The sequence below is a fragment of the Leucoraja erinacea genome, chromosome 19 (genome assembly GCF_028641065.1).
Source record: "Leucoraja erinacea ecotype New England chromosome 19, Leri_hhj_1, whole genome shotgun sequence".
Taxonomy (NCBI): domain Eukaryota; kingdom Metazoa; phylum Chordata; class Chondrichthyes; order Rajiformes; family Rajidae; genus Leucoraja; species Leucoraja erinaceus.
The window spans coordinates 1511606-1534145 of record NC_073395.1 but is presented as its reverse complement, the minus strand read 5'-3'; the positions used below and the strand labels follow the sequence as shown (position 1 = coordinate 1534145).

Here is a 22540-nt window from a genome sequence, read left to right as displayed (position 1 = left end):
ATATAAACCTCAAAAATAACCAACTGGAATTGGAGAGGATTGCAGACAGCTGCATGATTCATAGGGTTGTCTTCGTAGGGGATTTTTACTTTCCCAATATAGATGAGATGGAATTTAAGAGTTGATATTGTTTCCGTTGTAAAAGAGCACAAATATAGGAATGAATGGGATACTACACTGGATGAGTTATGATTGTTTGCGTATATCACAATCTTCTGTTCTTAATGTATACAACGGAGCTAGATCAGTTGATTATTTATTTACAAACTATGACTAGTAAGACCATTTACAATATAATGTGATGTGTAGTAAAGTAACAGGCAAAATCTCCAAAGCTCCAATTGCCATAATTTATAGAACACAATCATATTTGGTAGTTTTACAGACTAATAATATAAATGGTTATTCTCAGCACTTTGCTTCATTTGTTGTAAGCAACAATATGCAAAACAGTAAGAAAGTTTACCCAATAAAGATGCAAGGTGAATTTTTCAAATTTTCATAATGTAGAGAAGATCTTTTGTAGCCAGATTTAACTAGTTTTTCCAAAAATAAAAACAGGTTTTAAACAGTTTTGTGGGTGATTTAGTTTTCATAATGCAGCTTTAGTAGTCAAAGGGTACAAAGATGTATAGAATTAATTGTAGTTGTGAGACGTGCCAATGTAGTTCACCTAAACTCTTCAAGTGCTTGTGTGGTATTTGATAGTAAGATTAAACGAGAACTTACCAGTTAGAAGTTTGATCTTTATTTTATGACACGAACATCAAACCTGGTAAGTAATAAAAGTCTTACCTACAGGTTTCACTTTACCATGGCCAGGGAGCGAAGCCCTGCACGTCCGGTGTCTTGCCATGCGAACAACGTCTGGCGGGTCTTCTTCACGGAATCACTCACGTGAGTCCGAAGTAAAATTATTGTTGTTCTTCCTTTGCAAGGTGGTAGATGTTGACCGATTGTGACAATTTGAATATACAGTGGTTTGGACATGTCCATGCGCATCAAAAATCCCAATCTGTTTCCCTCAAAATCAATTGTTGCCAGCAAAGTCTCAACCATTTTGTGGAATAGGTTGTTAATAATTGTACAAAATGCTCAAGAAAGCATTGAAATGTAAGTCTGGGATGCGTACATAATGCAAACTAAACAAATAGAAGCTGTATAATGTTGGTGCAAACTTGTTGGTCCTGTTACACAAACTACATTTCAGTGGTTTAAGATCCTCTAAATAGCATTAAAACCCATGTGTTTGTATAAAACCTTACTATATTTCTATACGGTAGGGAACACTTTCAGCAGCAAATGCCAGAAGCCAATTAATTTGTTTAAAATGTGATTATTTTTATTGTTAACTAATGGTGTTAAAGGATGTAAGTTTCTGTAAGATCCCCCCTCAATCTTCTAAATTCTAGCGAGTACAAGCTGAGTCTATCCAGTCTTTATAGAAACTTACAAAATTCTTAAGAGGACAGGCTATATGCAGGAAGATTGTTCCCGATTTTGGGGAAGTCCAGAACAAGGGGTCACAGTATAAGGATAAGGGGGAAATCTTTTAGGACCGAGATGAGGAAAACATTTTTCACACAGAGAGTGGTGAATCTCTGGAATTCTCTCCCGCAGAAGGTAGTTGAGGCCAGTTCATTGACTATATTTAAGAGGGAGTTAGATGTGGCCCTTGTGGCTAAAGGGATCAGGGGGTATGGAGAGAAGGCAGGAACAGGATACAGAGTTGGATGATCAGCCATGATCATATTGAATGGCAGTGCAGGCTCGAAGGGCTGAATGGCCTACTCCTGCACCTATTTTCTATGTTTCTATGTTTCTTCATATGAAAGTCCTGACATCCCAGGAATCAATCTGGTGAACCTTCTCTGTACTCCCTCTATGGCACGGGTCAGGATCCTGCTTCAGACCATTCTAGATCAGTGACTTGACCGTGATGCTCCTACACACCTTTCAGAACTGTAATCCTAACTTGTGGGTAGTAACTACTCCACGGCATTTAACAAATCTGTCTTTCCGTGGTAGAAATGTGTTCACTGTATCCCCTTACTCCACAATGCTGCCTGCCCATGGCCGTCCGAAGGGGGGGGGGGTGCGTTGGGTGCAACCGCACCCCCCTTTCCCCCCCCCCAGAGTAAGAAAAAATCCCCAGGGAAAAAAAAAAAAGAAAGAAAAAAAAATCGGGGGAAAAAAAATCAGAAAAAAGATCTGGCCCGTGGGATAAGGGAGTGCCCATTTCTCTGGGCCCGGGGAGGGGAGGGGGGGGCCCAGTCCAGCGCCTCCATCCGCGGCATCGGAGCCTCACCAACGGCTTCCCTGGCGACCAGGAGACCGTCCTCCCGTCGCCGGGCGGGAGTGGCTGAATCTGAACCCAACGGCTGTAACCCCAACACTAGACGCAGCTGCGGCGGGGCCCACTCCCCTCGCCACCTGGGCACAAGCCACCTTCCCCCCACGCCACCCCCGCTGTGCCCATGCCACCCCTGCTGGGGGCCCACACCACCCCCACTGACCCCCACTGTGCCCACCCACCACCCCGCTGTGCCCACGCCACCCCCCACTGTGCCCACGCCACCCCCGCTGGGCCACACCACCCCCACTGACCCCCACTATGCCCACACCACCCCCACTGACCCCCACTGTGCCCACGCCACCCCCCCTGGGCCCACACCACCCCCGCTGGGCCCACACCACCCCAGCTGGGCCCACACCACCCCCAGCTGGGCCCACACCACCCCCGCTGGGCCCACACCACCCCTACTGACCCCCACTGGGCCCACGCCATCCCCGCTAGGGCCCACACACCCCCGCTGGCCCACACCACCCCCACTGACCCCCACTGGGCCCACGCCATCCCCGCTAGGCCCACACCACCCCCACTGACCCCCACTGGGCCCACGCCACCCCCGCTGGGCCCACACCGCCGCTGCTGACCCCCACTGGAACCACGCCACCCCCGCTGGGCCCACACCACCCCCGCTGGGCCCATGCCACCCCCACTGGGCCCACGCCACCCCCGCTGGGCCCACACCACCCCCGCTGGGCCCACACCACCACCCCGCTGGGCCCACACCACTCCTGCTGGGCCCACGCCACCGCTGCTGACCCCCACTGGGCCCACGCCACCCCCGCTGGGCCCACACCACCCCCGCTGGGCCCACACCACCCCCGCTGGGCCCCCACTGGGCCCACTCCCCCCGCTGGGCCCACACCACCTGACCCCCACTGGGCCCACGCCACCCCCGCTGGGCCCACACCACTCCCACTGACCCCCACTGTGCCCACGCCCACCCCCACTGTGCCCACGCCACCCCCGCTGGGCCCACACCACCTTCATCTTCGTCCCCCCTGTCAGAAAGAGGAGGGGGGGGTATGTAGGAGCGGGAGAGAGAGAGGGGAAGGGAGGGGAGAGAGAAGTGGGGGAGGGAAGAGGGAAAGGGGGATTATCTTTAGTGAAATTGCAAAATTAAGGTAGGTTTTAGAGCTATTATATTTTCTCCTCCATATGAATAATTTTAAACAATATCAAATAATATCAAACAATTGGAACTGCTCTCTTTTCCTTGATAATAATACTGAAAAATATGAATTCCATAGTTTGTGACATAAATATCCATTTAAATGGAATCATTATATACAGATGTAACATTTCCATTTCGAGATCGGGGGAATGGGGGTGGGGGCAAATATGCGTCAAGCCAATAGCCTGATCGTTAAAGAGTTAAAAGATAGCCTAATCGATAAAGAGCTGAGAAGAGAAATCGGAGCTGCCAAGGAAAGGTACTCTGAGAAGTTGAGGAGCAAGTTCTCAGCTAATGACTCTTCTTCAGTTTGGAAGGGCATGCAAGAAATCATCAGCTATAAGAGGAAAACCCCCCCTCCCCCGCTCTTTGGACAATCGTCAGCTGACGAACTACCTGAATGAGCTTTACTTCAGGTTTGAAAATCAGAAATGTAACACGGGTACCCCCTCCCCAACAAACACAGCCAGATCCCAGTCTGAGAAGAATGGACCCTGCGCTCTCTCCTTCCCATTCACCACCTCACACCTACTTAAGGAAAGACTCCAGTAAAGAAAAGAGTGGTCCCTTTCCCACCCCCACCAACACTTCACACCCAATTACTCATTTTTAACCAGTACCTGCAAAGATGCACTGACCCTGCCTGCTCCAAAGTCTCCACTAATGTCCCTGTACCCAAAAAGGTAAGGATTACTTGTCTTGAAGACTACAGGCTTGTCGCACTGACCTCTGTAGTCATGGAGACCGTTGACAGGCTTGTGCTGGCCAAGCTGAAAAAATATCACAATCCCTCTGCTGGACCCTCTGCATTTTGCATATTGGGCCTATAGATCTGTGGATGATGCAGTCAATCTGGGCCTACACTTCATCCTCCAGCACCTAGAGCGCCAGGGGACTTATGCAAGGATTTTGTTTATTGATTTTAGCTCTGCATTCAACACCATTGTGCCAGAGCTACTACGCTCCAAACTTTCTGAGTTGACTGTGCCTGAACCCCTCTGTCGGTGGATCACCAGCTTTCTGACTGACAGGAAGCAGCATGTGAGGCGGGGAAAGCATATCTCGGACCCGCAAACGCTCAGCATAGGAGCACCGCAAGATGCGTACTCTCCCCTCTCCTCTACTCTCGCCACACCAATGACTGCACCTCCACAGACACCTCTGTCAAGCTTCTCAAGTTTGTGGATGACACAACCCTGATTGGACTGATCCAGGATGGGGATCTCTGTACTCCTTTCAGTTTGACATCTTTCCTATAACATGGAGCCCAGAACTGAACACAATATTCTAAATGCGGTCTCACCAACGTCTTATACAACTGCAACATGACCTCCCAACTTCTATACTCAATACTCTGACTGATGAGGGCCAAAATGCCAAAATACTTTTTGACCACCTGATATACCTGCGACACGACCTTCAAGGAACCATGCAACCATCAACCATTCCTCTGCCCACCTGGCTAATTGATCCAGATCTTGCTGCAATCTTTCACAACCATCTTCACTATATGCAAAACCACTCACATCTGTATCATCAGCAAACTTGCTAATCTTGCCCTGTTCTGTGACGTTTCACAGAGTGCTGGAGTAACTCAGCGGGTCACGCTGAGTATAGAAGTTGGGAGGTCATGTTGCAGTTGCATAAGAAGGTGGTGAGGCTGCATTCACAGTATTGTATTCAGTTCTGGGCACCATGTTATAGGAAAGATGTCTTCAAACTGGAAAGGGTACAGTGAAGATTTATGAGGATGTTGCCAGGACTAGAGGGTCAGAGCTATAGGGAGAGGTTGAGTAGGCTGGGACTATTTCATGGAGCACAGGAGGATGAGGGATGATCTAATAGAGGTGTATAAAATCATGATTTGAATAGATATGGTTGAGTCTTTTACCCAGAGTAAGTGAATCGAGGAGCAGAGGACATAAGTTTAAGGTGAAGGGCAAAAGATTTAATAGGAATCTGTGGGGTATGTATTTCACACAAAGGGTGGTAGGTGTATGGAACAAACTGCCAGAGGAGGTAGTTGAGAGATATGGATCAAACGTGGGCAGGTGGGACTAGTGCAGATGGGACATGCGGGGCCGAAGGGCCTGTTTCCACACTGTATCACCCTATGACTCTATCTTTCCCTCTCAAACCCATTCTCCTGCCTTCTCCCCATTACCTCTGACACCCGTATCAATCAAGAATCTATCAATCCTCCTGAAAAATGTCCATTGACTTGACCTCCACAGCTGTCTGCGGCAATGAATTCCACAGTTCACCACCCTCTGACTTAAGAAATTCCTGCTCATCTCCTTCCGAACGGAATGTCTTTTAATTCCGAGGCTGTGGCCACTGGTCCTAGACTCTCCCACTAGTGGAAACATCCTCTCCACATCCACTCCATCCAGGTTTTTACCAGGCTGGGACAGACTGCAACAGCTTCACACCATGCCCCAAAGCTCGTGTCCTGTCCTGCATCACCCATGGCAGCAGAGACATTATAGGAGAGGGCAAGCACCATAACAAAGTAACTCGCGATGGTTTGGGTAACATTCAGGAATGTCTATGCATGCCACATCATGAATATTACTGAAGGTCTTGACCCAAAATATAATCTCCAGAGATGCTGCCTGACTCACTGAGTTACTCCAGCCCTCTATGACATGTCTTCTATCCATGTTCTCCAGAGATGCTGCCTGACCCGCTGAGTTACTCCAGCACTCTATTTTCTATTGTCTATTTTCCCTTCACCCATCTGCCCAAGCCCACTCTCCCCCCTCCTTTCCTATGTTCCTTTCCACCCATAAACCTCTCTCTGCCTTTACATTTCACTCCTCTTTCAAATCTGCTCTACTTATCTACATTCATTTTTCTTCTTAACGTTTTAGTCATAGAATTATGCAGTGTGGAAACAGGCCCTTCAGCCCAACTTGCCCACACCGACCAACATGTCCTATTTAAACTAGCCCCACTCACATGCGTTTGGCCCATATATCCATCTAAATCTGTCCTATCCATGTACGTGTCCAAATGTCTCTTAAACATTAGGATAGTCCCAGCCTTAACTACCTCCTCTGGCAGCTCGTTCCATACACCAGCAACCTTTGTGTGAAAAAGTTACCTCTCAGATTCCTGTTAATTTCTGAAATATTGGTCATAAATTTGGTGCAAAAATGCTCCAAAATAAGGCTCAGAATGCATCAGAGAGCATCTAAAACCCCGGAGCTTCCAAGGTCCTTAAGCGGGCCCTGGCATCGAGGAAGTTCACGCTTCGCGCTCATGATGTGCGCAGCGCGCACACGATTTCACATTACATTTTTTGTAATCCTGTCATGCCACCCCTCTTTTTCGAAAGCTTCGTACGGGCCTGCTGCCTTCTTCTGCCCACCAGAAAAGCTACTTTTGGAAATGGCACTGAGTTAGCTGTTCACTGTAGATCGCGTGCCTCCACCAGATGGTGGTAAGAGGGGAAACATTGATTTGATATAATGAATGTCTAAATCTGTCAGTTCATTATAACTCAGTAGGTTCAGGGAGATGTGATAAACAGTATTAAAATAATATTGGAAAATTAGATAAACATACATACAATAGAGTAAGTTTTACCAATGTTTTATTTTCATATTTCACTGTGACAGTCCGTCCCAGTATTATTCACAAATTACTATTCCCTATATTTTTGCTCCTGTTTTGAAGGCTAAAATCTTCATTAGCTTATGATATGCATAATTAATATGTTATGTCAGAATGTCACTGCTTTAAGTTTCCTGAAATGTTATAATATCTTTGCAATAAACTATCTATCCAGCCAAAATCAAGTGCAACAGTGTGACAAATTGGTGATCTTTTCCCCACATTAGGAAGACCCATTAAAATTACAATAATGAATTCTGAATTTATTCGACCGGAGAATTTTGCAAATAAATAATCCAAAATCTAGGCATTTAGAAATGTAATCTAACATTTCTCATTCGTAAACCGTAAACAAAGAATGACCTTGCAAACATATTATAGAAATATAACTATTCAAAAACAGTTTTTTATTCCACATCCATTTTGTAATACTTTGCCAGTGTATATATTACACTGAATCTCTGCCCAAAGCTCACAATTTCTGCTATCTTTATTTTCCTATTCCTTCTTTACTACTGCATTTATTCATTGTGAATTTTTTGCAAATTGAAATAGGACTAAGGAAAAATCCCGAAGGTAAAGACAGTGGTAGGCACAGTATTGCACTGTTCCTGATCAATATTGTGCATCACTGTTCTGTTTCATTTATGGATGGAATGTAAATGTGACTGGCTGGTCCTACTAACATTGATGCTTGTATATTTGAAAAATAACCAGTGATCCTCAAACTATCGCTGTTGTATAGCTACTCTCAAAGTGCTATGACATGGATTATGACATGTGTCACTGAAGCCCAGGAGGAGATGGGATTCCGTGTGAACACTAGCCTTTCTAGGTTTCACAGATCTTGGCTTTGAAGTGTATTACTCGAGGGGCATTGTGTTCTCTTGTCATGGTGAACTGACTCCCATGCCATCAAATGAGTTGCTTTAGGGTGGGCTTTACTTGAATCTAGTTGGGACCAGTGATTTGGGTGGCAGAATATGTAGAGTTGTTGCCTCTCGTTCAATCCCACGTCCAGTGCGGTCCGTGTGGAATTTGTACGTTCTCTCTGTGACCAAGTGAGCTTCACCACTTCCCCTCCCCTCCCCTCCCCTCCCCCCCCTTTTCTCCCCACCCCTCCCCTCCCCTCCCCTGGTTGGGGATAGGGGGCAAGTTTGGTCAGGGTCAATTTAGAAAATACAAAGCAATAAAAATTGGTGATGCTAATTAGAATATGTCAGGAAGTGACAATGTGTACAAACATAAGGATAATATGCTTCAACTAGAGTCTGAGCAAGGGAGCAATGGTACAAAGACAAACTGAAGGTGCTTTATTTGAATGCATACTGCATTTGTAACAGGATGGTTGAATTAAAGGCACAACTGGAAATAAATTGGTGCGATCTAATACTACAGTGATATTGGTAGCCAATGACCTAGATTGTGGATTAAATAATCCAAGATCCATTACTCTCTAAAAAAAGACAAGAAAAATTATCCAATTTTGTAATCTTAATGTTGTTTGTGGGATAAAGGCAATAAAAAGGTCAAGAAGTCGATGGAGCTAAGAGCCAACAATTAAACTGTGATTTGTGGTGGGGAGACATTGGAGGTGACAGGATAAGCCATTCAAGTTTAGTTTAGTTTAGAGATACAGCGTGGAAACAGGCCCTTCGGCCCTCCAAGTCCACACCGACCAGCAACCGCACATTAGGGACAATTTCTTTACATTTTATACCAAGCCAATTAACCTACAAACCCGTTGGCTTAGTATAAAGACTTTGACTCTATAAGTCCATGACTGTGTGCTGGTGATCTCTGATGTGGATGGATGCATCTATGACAGTCAGACTGGGGGAGAAAATGGTGGTAATTGTTCCCTGGTATTAGTTCTTCCACAACCTGCCACAGCACTGGCAGTAGAACCTTTGGAACTTGCGGGCAGTGCAGTCAGTGGTTGAGCTTACCTTTGGGGATGGATTGTGAAGTCCTCTACCCTAGGACCTTCCTATTTGATGCTTCCAAGTGATCTTCAACATGGAGGAATACTGACTCATTAAGAGTGTGTTCAGTGGACGTTTAAAAACTTGATTTGCAAAACATTAACAACGCTTTAAATTCCCATGGTAAAACATTTAGAATCCATTAGCTAAAAAGGAAGATTGATTGACATTTTTACAAAATAAACACGTTTTACAGAGAAGTATATTTTTCAACAGAAATGGGCCATGACTATTACCCCTAGAGAAAGGGCAATTTTCATTCATCTGGATATATTTTTTGTCCACTGGTGCTCTAAGAATGTTCACCAGTTTGGATTATTTCATTGAAATCACTGCTTATGCAGCCTTAAGCTTCAGAAGTAATTGCATGTGTCTCTGGAGTGGGGGCAGAGAGGCTGATAGTTGATGGTGAGGAACCTGAGCAATGTGGCAGCTGTTGTATGGCAAGTTGGTCTTTCAACAGAATCAGGATGTCGTCTAATTTCTGGTCTATCTTTGTGATCTGTCGACAAAAACAGAACAGTGAGTTCATCAACCTGGCCCGTAGGTTTACAATATCATACTGACAAGGCAACTGTCATGTTGTGTCACCAGATTATATTCCCTTCCCCCTCCACCTCCCCTTTCAGCATTTCAAAGGGACTCTTCCCTGGATTGTTCTTCCATCTTCACCAGTCTTTCCTTTATGGGACATTCCCATGCAACCACACGAGATGCTAACCTGACCTTGCACCCTCTCCTTTCCCTTCATCCTAAACACCAAATAGATCTTCCAGATGAAGCAGTGGTTTACTTGCACTGCTTCCAACCTTGTGAAATACATTTGGTATTCAATGTGCCATCCTCTGCAAAGAGAAACCAAACCTAGAGTCGGGTTTGCCTTACTGCAGGGGCAATCCAAACGTATTATTGCTTGTCTCTTTAATTCTCTATTCCTTCCACTTGGATCCATATGCAGTCTTGGGACTGTTGTAATAGTGTCCAGCATAAGCTCGAGGAGCAGCCCTCCAGATGCTGTCAAATTCTGCAGCTTTGAGTCATTTGCTTCTTCTGTATCAGAATTGGTCAGTCCATCTGTGATTTGGTTTGATTAACATAGCTTGACCTCTGGCCACCTCCTACCGCTATGCCCTTCACAATCCTTACATTTTGTGATCTTGCCCACATTTCACAAATATTGTTTCTGTTCTGGCTCTCGCTCTCAATAAGCAGACGATCTTGGTTCTTGGTTTCTTGGTCCTCCAAAATATTCCAAATGGAATTTAAACTGGAGGTGAAGAAGGGAGGGCTTAAGCCAGAAAGGGTTATTTGGAAGAAAGAGCTACTTTAAATGTAGTTGCATCTGGTTGGGTAACTATAGTAGGGTGGAGATTATTCCATGCTTTAATTGTGCGGGGGAAGAACGAATTGCTGTATACATCTGTCTTTGTAGCTGGGATCACAAATTGGATCGAATGCCCTCGTCTGCTCCTAATTGGTTTGGGTTTGGTGTAGGTCTTGTAGTCTATGTCGAGCTGACCTTGTTTACTGGCTATTCCCACAGCAGCCGGATCTCAGGGTATCACTCCATTTATCAAGAGATACATTTGCCTGTGGATATAGCTGTGGCTGTGCCATGTTCTTGCAGTTGAAAGCCCAGAATGTAAAAAGTGATTTATCCTACCTCATTTCTCTCCTCCAAGCTGAATTACCATTTTGGCAGCTTGGAGACGATTGTAGACACAAGGAACTGTGGATGCTGGTTAACAAAAAAGGACACAAAGTCAGCAGGCCAGGTAGCATGGATAGGTGATGTTTCAGGTCTTCCAACTTTCTTCCCCTCTATGACAATCAGTCTGAAGAAATGTCTTAACCTGAAACGTCTTCTGTTCATGTTATTCAGAGATGCTGCCTGGCCCACTGAGTTACTCCAGCACTTTGTGTCTTCATTTAAAATGTGGCTGGTGCTTGTTGTTGAGAGAATGCAAACATCTCGATTTTCATCTAGGATGAGTTAGAATGAGGTAGTGTTGTGGGCGGTGGCAGTGTGCGGATATCTAGAGTCAATGGCATCATTAACAGGCAGCCTGTAGTGGTTGTAACATCCATGCACAGCCAGGTGCAGTCATCAACTGCAAAGGTTTGCAATCAGTCTATGTATAGCGTTACTGTCACCGCAATGGTATAATTTTACAGGTGTGTGTGTGCAAGATATTTGGATAGCAGCCAAAAAGTCTCCTTTATCCCTCATCTCAAAGCAGAATGACCATCTGGCAACGAGGAGATATTTACTGATGTTAAATGTGGCTGGTGGCTGGCACCCATGGTACTCAAAAACTAAAGTCCAACACCAAAGCATTGAATAAAATATAACATCCAGAACTGTGAACAAGCAATCGATTAGGATGTATAATCTGCATTGTGGGTATCCAGATGAATTTGGAAAGCCCTTTACTAGGTACAACCCGGCAAGGAAAGGGGCCAAGACGGTGGAGAATTGGGTGCCCAGGGTGTGGTTTTTTAATGTTACTCCAGCACTTTATTTTTTTTTTTAGTAAACCAGCATCAGCAGTTCCCTGTGTCTTCTGTGCTCTGTAAAAAAATGAATTGTAGTGAGTGCAGAAAATACTTCAAATGATTGCTGGTGTGGGTGAGGAGGAGAAATCTGATGTGGCTAATGCCTCTGTAACAGTGCACATTGATGTACTAAAGTCCAAATGCAAAGCAACTTTCCCATCACTCTCATATCCCTGTCCACCCCACACCCAACACAGAGTGGTTCCTACAAACAGTAGAGCATTCTCTGCAACATCATCCTGATGCTTTTTTAAAAAACAGTTTTTGGCATCGAGGTGTAACTAGTATTGTCTTTCTGCTGAATGGATAACACACAACAAAAGCTTTCCACTGCACTTCGGTACATGTGACAAACTAAATCTAAACTAGTAATGTCTGTATTTGCTGCCTTCCCTAATTGGCCTCAGCAGCTGATGTCAAGTTATCATCTTTAACTATTGCAGTGCTTCTCATGAAGGAATCCCCACAGTAGATTGGGATAGCCATATTTCCAACCTGAGTCTTGGTTTGGGTTGGTGAAGCAGAGTGGAAACAGGCCCTTATGGCCCACCGTGCCCATGCTGACCAGCGATTACCCGTACACTATTTTTATCCTCCACACTAGGACAATTTACGGAAGCCAATTAACGTACAAAACCCGCACGTCTTTGGAATATGGGAGGAAATCGGAGTACCCAGAGAAAACCCATAAGGTCACATGGAGAACGTGCAAACTCTGTAGAGACAGCATCTGAGGTCAGGATGGAACCTGTGTCTCTGGTGCTCTAAGGCAGCAACTCTACGACTGCGCCACTGCTGAGATGTTGTGGGATGAGAGGGGAATCTGCAGGTGGTGGTGTTACCATGTCCCTACTGCATAACCCTTATCCTTCATGGCAATGGTGTTGGCAGACTTGAGAGCTGCTGCTTCGGGACAATCACTTGCCTCCACTCTCCAGTTGTGTGGCTAATGAGGTCAATGTAAGAGAACTGCACTCTTTCACAGAAGAGATATATTGATATTTAAATACCTCTTGGATTAAGGAGAGCCTTCAGTTTATACGTCATACACCTGACAAGGTAGGACCAGTCGATAACCTTTCCATTATTTACTTTCACGTGACATTCTACATCCTTTATTGTTCGCTAATTAAGATAAGTGTTTAAAAACAGCTGACCAATTATATATTCTTAATCAAAGCGAGCTGAAGTTGGTGATATGATAAGTCATAGAAAGGGTAATGCTTTGTAGGTCAAGGTTGTTTATGGCTTTGTAAAATTCAAAGATCCGCAGTTCATTACTAACAAATTGTAAGTAGTAATGGATGCCTTTAACAACATTGATGCGAGGCCCTGTATCCCATCTAACCAGCTGGTAAAGTCAGGTAAAGTGCAAGCTTCCCCATAATCAGAACCTCGATGTTCAGTCTCTCACTCCCGTGCTTAGCTTGCGTGGCTGTTACACGGCAATATCCAGCCGATGCAAAGAAAATAACAGCTGAATGACAGCTGCTGAAGCATTTTCGGCTGCCGTAAGCCAATAAGCATCAACAGCTTGTATATTCCTGCTGGAATAACCCTGCCATCATTCAGAGCTGTGATCAGATAATGAATTGGGAAACTGCAAATGGACGATGCCTGATGCCCACTAGGTGGTCCCCTCTGCAGAAAAATTACACACAATTGTGCAGGAATCTTGTCAGGAATACATGGGTAGCTAGCACTATCTGTGTGAGCACCAGGCAAGGTTCACAGACCATGATAGTGGATCAGTGTGAGCAGTTTCTTGCAGGAACAAAGCAAAAATGATCGTAAAGATATTAAATTCTCCACATCTGTCTTGCTGTGACCAAGTGACAACATACCTGTGTTTGCTGTACAAAGCTGATATGCAATATTCTTTTGTCTGACCATTGCCCAATGAGTTTTGCTGAGGCCAACTCATACTTGGCATTATACCTGTCCATTTTGGTGGCTTAGATGAGAAAGCTGTGTAAAGATCATACATTTGCAGAAACGTAGAGCTTAAATATGGTAGTGTTGGCATACACTCAGGAGCGCAGGTACTTGGTTTCCTGAAAGTCATGTCAGCGAAGATTTACGAGGATGACTTGAAGGCCTGAGCTGTAAGGAGAGGTTGGGCTGGTTAGGTCGTTATTCCTTGGAGTGCAAGACGCTGAGGAGTGATGTAATACATTATTTTATCCAGAGTAGGGGAATCAGGATCTAGAGGACATAGGTTTGAGGTGAGAGGGGAGAGATTTAATAAGAACCCGAAGGAGCAACTTTTCATATGGAGGGTGGTGGGTACCTGGAACAAGCTGCCAGAGGAGGCAGTTGAGGCAGGTATTATAACAATATTTAAAATATATTTGGACTGGTACAAGGATAGGAAAGGTTTAGAGGGCTATGGGCCAAATTCAGCAGGTAGGACTAGCGTACATGGGGCACCTTGGTCTGCATGAGCAACTTGGGCCGAAGGGCCTGTTTCCATGTTGCTGTATAACTCCATAACATTGTCTTTGGGAGCTTGTATTGTGCAAATTTACTACAACATATCTTGCATTACATCATCACTGTTTGTAAAGTATTTTGGGTCATACTGAAAAGAATCTAAAAGTATTTGATAAAAACAATCTTTCTTTCAATTTAGTAAACCAGGCTGAGCCAGTGAGATGAGAGTAGCCACCTGTTGGGGCTGACTATTCTCATATTGCTCACAACAATCGGGTGTGGACCCAGAAGCTGTTTATTTCCTTATTCTATCAGATAAATATATATGGGGTGGAGAAATGATACTCTAAAGTCAGGAGAAGCAACTGATAATTAAGCTAAATTATTCTGTTTCCTGAACTGAGCGTATTTGGTGTACAATGCAAGTCCATCTTGAGAAGAAAATGATTACATTTTTACCAAAAAAAAATGTCCATTATTCTATGCTGGATTCAAAAACAGGAAATTAGTGGAAAGGTTTTAAAAAAAAAAAAAAAATAGAGTTGGTAGTCTCTCCTGTCATGGTTCTCTCGAATTAGTTTTTTGAAGGAAAAACTATGAGCATTACTTCACAATATTTTATAATTAATGCAAGATTTTGTTTTTCTTGGACAATTATTCTTGAGAAATTCATGTTGTATGGCTTCTATAAATTCATGTGTTTAAACAAAATGTAAACCTGTTCTTGGATCTGGTTTTGCCTGCGTGGAACAGTTGTTGAGTTCATTTTTAGAGTTCCATGTGTACATTTTTTTAATGCCAGACAATATATACAAGACCAGTGGGACACATGGGTCTAAGAATGCAGAGTGCAGCATTTGTTAGAAGGGTTGGAAATGGAGACAAATATGTCAAACAAAACTCATTTGAAAATGCACTATTGGTATGTACATTTATGAAGCAGTTGATGTGAATGAGAATTGCAAGACTAGAGAGCCAGATGTCAAAGTAACTCTGAGTATCTCTCCCTATAGCAGGAAAGTTTGGATTCCAAAGATGTAACCCTACTATGGTGGAAGTCACGATCTGTTGGCTCATCATTTTAAAACTACGGTAACTTCTTTAATACTTGCTTTTTGTGTCAAATAATATCAAAGATAAGGGGGAACAGCACTTTGCCAAATAGACCAGAGCTAGGAGAAAGAATCACTTTCCAACACACAAACTTGTTAGATAGACACAAAATGTTGGAGTAACTCAGCGGGTCGGGCAGCATCTCTGTAGAAAAGGAAAGGGTGATGTTTCAATTTGAGTAAACATCGTGTTAATTACACTTGAACATTAACACGGTTTTACTCTTTAACGTGGCTTTACCTTGACAAAACCATTGTTTTGGTATAACTGGCACTGGGAACATGAAATATATAAGACCAAAAGCTCATTATGATAAATAAGTGAATTGAGAGGAAAATAAAAGAAAAAATATAAGCTTTAAAGAAATATAAGCTTTAACATAAACAAACCTCTCGTTATATATTTTCAGTAAATGTTCAGCACATTGTATTGTGTGGCATGGAGGGGAAGTAGATATTCTACTCAAATTTAGTTCCATAAATCTTAACCAAAATTCAATCTTGTCACTGAAATATGATAGAGCTGCAGCCAGTTTTAAGGATGAAAACGTGACCTAAGTTTGCACAAAGGTCGCTATCAGCCAGGTTTGCACTGTGCTATATTGGAACAGGTGATGCAAGAATTAGATTAATTGTCAATGCTAGAAGTTTCCTTGGAGTCCCGCATACGCCATTCATAGGACTCGGGAAGATGAGCTTTCATTACTTGTCAGCCGCAAGCTTTAAGGACATCCTGTTTAATGCAGATAAAGTAATTGTTTAAAATGAAGTCATCACTGCACGGAATTTGATGGAGCCAGTATATTTCATAACTCCAAATTAAAACTGTATTGGCGGCTGCTTCAGGTCCCGACGTGCCCTCTCAAATTCCAACTTCCATCCTTGCTTATCCCAGTCTCAGTCCAATTCCATTGTGCTTCTGTGTTCCCACTAACTCCCTGACCACTGCTGTTTGCCCACTTCCATCTGCCAGTCTAAGTGGCCACAAAGGAGTATTTATCTCTGGATCAGCTCAGTTGTGGTATTGCCAAATGAATGTTGCTCTTTGGGTGGTAGGGATCAGAGGTCTGCCTGGTGTTGTGAGGAAGGAAGCCTTTACAAATTGCTCTAGCCACAGTGACAGACACTTATTTTGGGATGCTCAATGTTTAAACTTTGTCTTGGATATTGTTGAATTTTGTCAGTGAAGGGAATCCTTTTGCATTCCTGACGTATCTTGTTATTGATTGAATAGTATTGGGGAGTGAGAATGTGAAACATGATACCCAGCCTCTAATCTCTTGTAGGTACAGTATTTATTTGGCAGATTCAGTTAAATTAATGGTCGGTCTTAAGCCCTTGGATATTAAATGGTAGGTGATTCATCTATTGTTATGCCGTCAATGGGAGGGAGGTAGTGTCCCTTGTTGAAGGTGGCCATTGTCTGCTGCACAGATGACATGTGTCAGCTCCACACACCAGCCCATGCTTGAATGTTGTGTTTGGGTTGCTTCAATACCTAGGGGTTTGTAAATGTAATTAAATGCCTTGTAATCAACACATATTTTTTCTTCAGACGTAATGAAGGGAAAATCATGAACAAACCAATTGAAAATAGTTGTATGTAGGAAACTGCCCTGGGTTGCACCAACAGTTGATGGATTGGGACTTGGGCGAGTTGCATCCCACCACCACAATTTTATGCGTAGCAAGAAACAGCGGATACTGGTTTACACCGAAGATAGACACAAAATACTGGAGTAACTCAGCGGGACAGGCAGCATCTTGGAGAAAAGAAATAGGTAACGTTTTGGGTCGAGACCCTTCTTCAGACTGACGATGCCTGATCTGCTGAGTTATTCCAACATTTTGGGTCTAACCACAATTTCATTCCTTTTGTGTCGCTTCTAATTTTCACCTTGATTCCAGACTTGTTCAGATCACTAGGACTGCTGATCTATCACCTGAGTGAAGGAGCTCTGGGTCAGAGAGCAGAAATATGCTGCTGAAGGTAAGATGCCAACATACAGCCTCCTTCACCACAACCTGCATTCATTAGACCGACAGCAGCCTAAATATAGACACAGGGAACTGCAGATGCTGGATTACTCTAGAGTTGCTGCCTGACCCTCTGAGTTACTCCAGTACTTTGTATTTTACACGTTTAATTAATTTGCTTATTGTTGAACTGTTTAACGTTGCCAGTTTCCTTTTTAATCGTTACTTCTTTGCATATCTTTCATTCATTGTTCTATATCTCTCTACATCATTGTCTATATCTCTCGTTTCCCTTTCTCGTGACTTTCAGTCTGAAGAAGGGTCTGCCTGTCCCGCTGAGTTACTCCAGCTTTTTGTGTCTACCTTGTACCTTATGGTCATCACCTCTGAAGAGTCCACCAGGGACTATGCTGGAAGTTGGACAATTTATACCGGACAATTTTACATTTTCCAAGCCAATTAACATACAAACCTGTACGTCTTTGGAATGTGGGAGGAAACCGAAGATCTCTGAGAAAACCCACACGGGTCACGGGGAGAAAGTACAAACTCCGTACAGACAGCGCCCGTAGTGGGGATCGAACCTGGGTCTCCGGCGCTGCATTTTTTGTTGTAAGGCAGCAACTCTACCGCTGTGCCACCGTGACTATGTTCGGTTTTAACCAGCATCTGCAGTTCCTTCCTGCACCTGCTTATTGTTGAATATCTGTATGTGTGCTTGGTGCAAGATGTGGGTGTGAAGCATGCAACAGTGCAGACTGTATGTGTGTGCACTGAGGCAGATGAAGTTAGGGATGAGTACTGAGTGAGAGACAATGTCAGTGGGTGAGTGATGGAGTGTGGAGCACTGATCAGTGAGCACACAGCAGTGGTGAGACATGGTGCTTAAAGGGTATTGTTAACCATACTAGGACAGTGTACAGTCCCTGGACTGGTGAGTATGTGCTGAGAGGCTTCCTGATCCCTGTGGCTCTTGATCACCTTTCCTCTTCTTCTTTCTTTGGTCCAATCTTGTTCAAAAAGTAGAACATGCTTCAATTCCTGAAAGTCAGTCAGCATCTGCTTCACGTTCTACCCACCAAGATGTCCTGCGCTTTGTACCTCCCCCTTTCCTATATCTATTGTACTTGAGTTTGAACTGATTGTTTGGATCAGATATACCATCGAGCTTTTCACTGTACCTCGGTGCACGTGACAATAATAAACATAAACCTTCAACAGCTGTGGGTTGCTTTTAAATTGTGCAGACCATCTTTTACTGCTGTAGCCATTCATGAAACTGGGCCCCTGCTGAGGTGATAAAGACATAAACAGACCCGTTAATGCTGGCACAGCACGCTCAAATCATTACTGACCAGGCAGTACAAAATTGCCTTGTTTTTGTTAATGAAAGCAACATGGCTGGCTTAATTGCTGCATGCGATTCCTGTGTCTGTCAGAGATGAAGCACAACTTGCGTTTAGAGGTTAGGTTACGTAAACTTGTGTTGTATTATCTCAAATTTAAAAGGTTGCTGAGTGATTCATTTAAAGTGTTTATAATAACTGATTTTAATGGATTGGACACGGGGAAGCATTTTTAAGAGAAGCAAGCGTATATATAAATGACCTAGAAGTACAGTGCCCTCCATAATGTTTGGGACAGATCCACCATTATTTTTTTGCCTCTGTACTACACAATTTGAGATTTGTAATAGAAAAAAATCACATATGGTTAAAGTGCACATTGTCAGGTTTTATTAAAGGGTATTTTTATACATTTTGGTTTCACCATGTAGAAATTACAGCAGTGTTTATACATAGCCCCCCCCATTTCAGGGCACCATAATGTTTGGGGCACATGGTGTTTGTAATTGCTCAGGTGTGTTTAAATGCCTCCATAATGCAGGTATAAGAGAGCTCTCAGCACCTAGTCTTTCCTCCAGTCTTTCCATCACCTTTGGAAACTTTTATTGCTGTTTATCAACGAGGACCAAAGTTGTGCCAATGAAAGTCAAAGAAGCCATTATGAGAAACAAGAATAAAACTGTAAAGGGCCTGTCCCACTTAGGCTATGTTTAGTTGACTGCCGACGACTGTCATAGTCGTAGCAGGTCGCTGAACAACCGGCGATTGGACCCCCCTTCGACGTAAAATTTGAAATAGAATCATTACTTTAACAACAAAACAAAGTCAGCACCAGCGACAACCTATGTCACCTGGCGACAACTACGACAGCATCTATGTCACGAGAAGTCAAGCTACGCTCATTGGCGTCAAACCCACTGTCGCCGACTGTCTCCGCAAATTTTTCGACGCTGAAAATCCAGCAGCGACCACAAAGACGTTACGACTCTTTGGGCGACTGAAGAGACAACTTATGACCATACAGGCGACACCACGGTGATCATGTGGCTACAGCCTTGTTGCCTAAAAAATAGCCTAAGTGCGACAGGTCCTTTAGAGACATCAGCCAAAACTTAGGTTTACCAAAATCAACTGTTTAGAACATCATTAAATGAGAAAAAGAGCACTGGTGAGCTTACTAATCGCAAAGGGACTGGCAGGCCAAGGAAGACCTCCACAGCTGATGACAGAAGAATTCTCTCTATAATAAAGAAAAATCCCCAAACACCTGTCCGATAGATGACAAACACTCTTCAGGAGTCAGGAGTGAATTTGTCAATGATCACTGTCCACAGAAGACTTCATGAACAGAAATACAGAGGCTACACTACAAGATGCAAACCACTGGTTAGCTGCAAAAATAGGATGCCCAGATTACAGTTTGCCAAGAAGTACTTAAAAGAGCAACCACAGTTCTGCAAAAAGGTCTTGTGGACAGATGAGACGAAGATTAACTTATATCAGAGTGATGGCAAGAGCAAAGTATGGAGGAGAGAAGGAACTGCCCAAGATTCAAAGCATACCACCTCATCTGTGAAACACGGTGGTGGGGGCGTTATGGCCTGGGCATGTATGGCTGCTGAAGGTACTGGCTCACTTATCTTCATTGATGATACAACTGCTGATGGTAGTAGCATAATGAATTCTGAAGTGTGTAGACACATCCTATATGCTCAAGTTCAAACAAATGCCTCAAAACACATTGGCCTGCGGTTCATTCCACAGCAAGACAATGATCCCAAACACACTGCTAAAGCAACAAAGGAGTTTTTCAAAGCTAAAAAATGGTAAATTCTTGAGTGGCCAAGTCAATCACCCGATCTGAACCCAATTGAGCATGCCTTTTATATGCTGAAGAAAAAACTGAAGGGGACTAGCCCCCAAAACAAGCATAAGCTAAAGATGGCTGCAATACAGGCCTGGCAGAGCATCACCAGAGAAGACACCCAGCAACTGATGATGTCCATGAATCGCAGACTTCAAGCAGTCATTCCATGCAAAGGATATGCAACAAAATACTAAACATGACTACTTTCATTTTCATGACATTCCTGTGTCCCAAACATTATGGTGTCCTGAAATGAAGTGGGGGGGTGATGTAATTTCTACATGGTGAAACTAAAATGTACAAACATGGCCTTTATTAAAATCTGACAATGTGGACTTTAACCACATATGGTTTTTTTTTCTATTACAAATCTCAAATTGTGGAGTACAGAGGCAATTAAATATCTTCTTTCAAAATCACTTCATCTAATTTATTTACACAATACATATGTGTTCTTTTCTGTTGTGAATTAACAGTGTATGCACAAGAAACAAAGAAAAGACATTTTAAGTTTGCTCAGGTTTCTGTCGGAGTACATTGGACCCACTATTTGAGAAGGAATGGGTGACTCAGTTCCTTCCTACACAGAAAGGTAGGGAATGTGTGACACAGATCAGTTCAGTACGTTACTTCACTATATCAGTGGCATGTGTGAAATTCATTCAAATAGGTATCATTCAGCAATTATTACACACCTCTGTCATGTGGTGAATGAGAAATCTGGTACAGTGTGCAGATGCATGAACTGTATCACTATTAGGGCACAATATGCCTGAATGAATGTACTCAGAGGAAAAGTGAAAACAATTTCATTTATTTAGCTTTAGATGACCAGCCTTGCCTCCCTTATTTCTGTGATCTGCTTAATTGTTCTGTTCCTCCTTAGACATCCCTCTCAACACATCCTGTAGACTGCCCACTGATGTCTATTATAATTCCAATGGAGTTCACAATAACCTCAGTTGTATTTCTTTCCAACTTCCAGGACTTTTCTATCCTCGTAGATTCTCAATCTTTGTCACACTCTGTTCACATCAGTGTTATCGGAATTATATTTTGTTGACAAATCTGCACAATCATGTTATTCAACCAAGTATAATCTCCTGTTTCTCCCAGCCAGAATTATGATAACATGATCTTCAATTTATTGATCTTTAAAGTCAAATAGCAGAGTCTCCATTATTTCTACCAGGGCCACAGAATATATGCTGCGTCTCCCCTTTCTGCATTCTATATGGACCCCCTCTGTGATTCCTCCTGCTCACCGACTCTATGACAGCTAATAATGATCTATTCTACATTTTCATTTATCTCCATTCCCTTTGCCCTATTTTCACACCTTTCACTTTCTTATCTATATACCTCCCTCTCCCCTGACATCAGTCTGAAGAAGGGTCTCAAACTGAAAAGTCACCCCTTCCTTCTATCCAGAGATGCTGCCTGTCCCGCTGAGTTACTCCAGCATTTTGCGTCGATCCTCTTTTTATAAGGACAGTTTTCTCAGTAATACTTTGTCCACTCTCCAATCACCTCAGTGCCTGTTTCCTCTTTGGGAACAATTTATTTTGAACCTGTAATATTTCTATCAATGCCTCCTTTGATCTACAATGGTATCACTTCTCTGTTTAATTTTCACTTGTTTTCGATCATATGGATTCACATTATCCTTTTACATCTGTCTCATTAACAGTATAAAGGTGTTATAACTAGAAACAGATGGATTAGGTCTTGGGCTCCCAGTTCTGTTCTGCATTCAGTTAGATGATAGATGAACCTTTACATCAATACCAACATTCTTGGCCTATCCCCAATAGTCTCTGATGCTCCTAGTTCCCTGGTCTTGACTGTACATTGACTCAGCATCTGCACTTCTCTAAGAGAGTTTCAAGGATTCCTGATTACTAACTAGAGAGATTTTTCTTCATTTCAGAGCTAAACCACTGCTACCCTTGTTCAGCCCTCCCAGGACCACGGACAATGCAGGTAATGAAACAATATCTTCACCCTCAACATTCTGACTGCAAAACCTTCAATGCTATAACAACGGTGCCTGCTGTATACTATATATCAATCTGGAATAGGTGGATGTGCACCCCAACTCACTGATGTCCCTTTGAGGTTT

General features: G+C 43.4%; 1 protein-coding gene across 1 annotated transcript in view; it reads right to left on the bottom strand.

Moving 5' to 3' along the window:
* Nucleotides 1-8299: 8299 nt before the first annotated feature.
* Nucleotides 8300-22540, bottom strand: part of LOC129706063 (potassium voltage-gated channel subfamily KQT member 1-like) — a 49307-nt gene continuing 35066 nt past the window's right edge. The window contains exon 4 of the mRNA XM_055650031.1: nt 8300-9629. Coding sequence (XP_055506006.1) covers nt 9474-9629 — 156 coding nt within the window. The 3' untranslated portion in view covers nt 8300-9473. The remainder of the gene's footprint in view (nt 9630-22540) is intronic.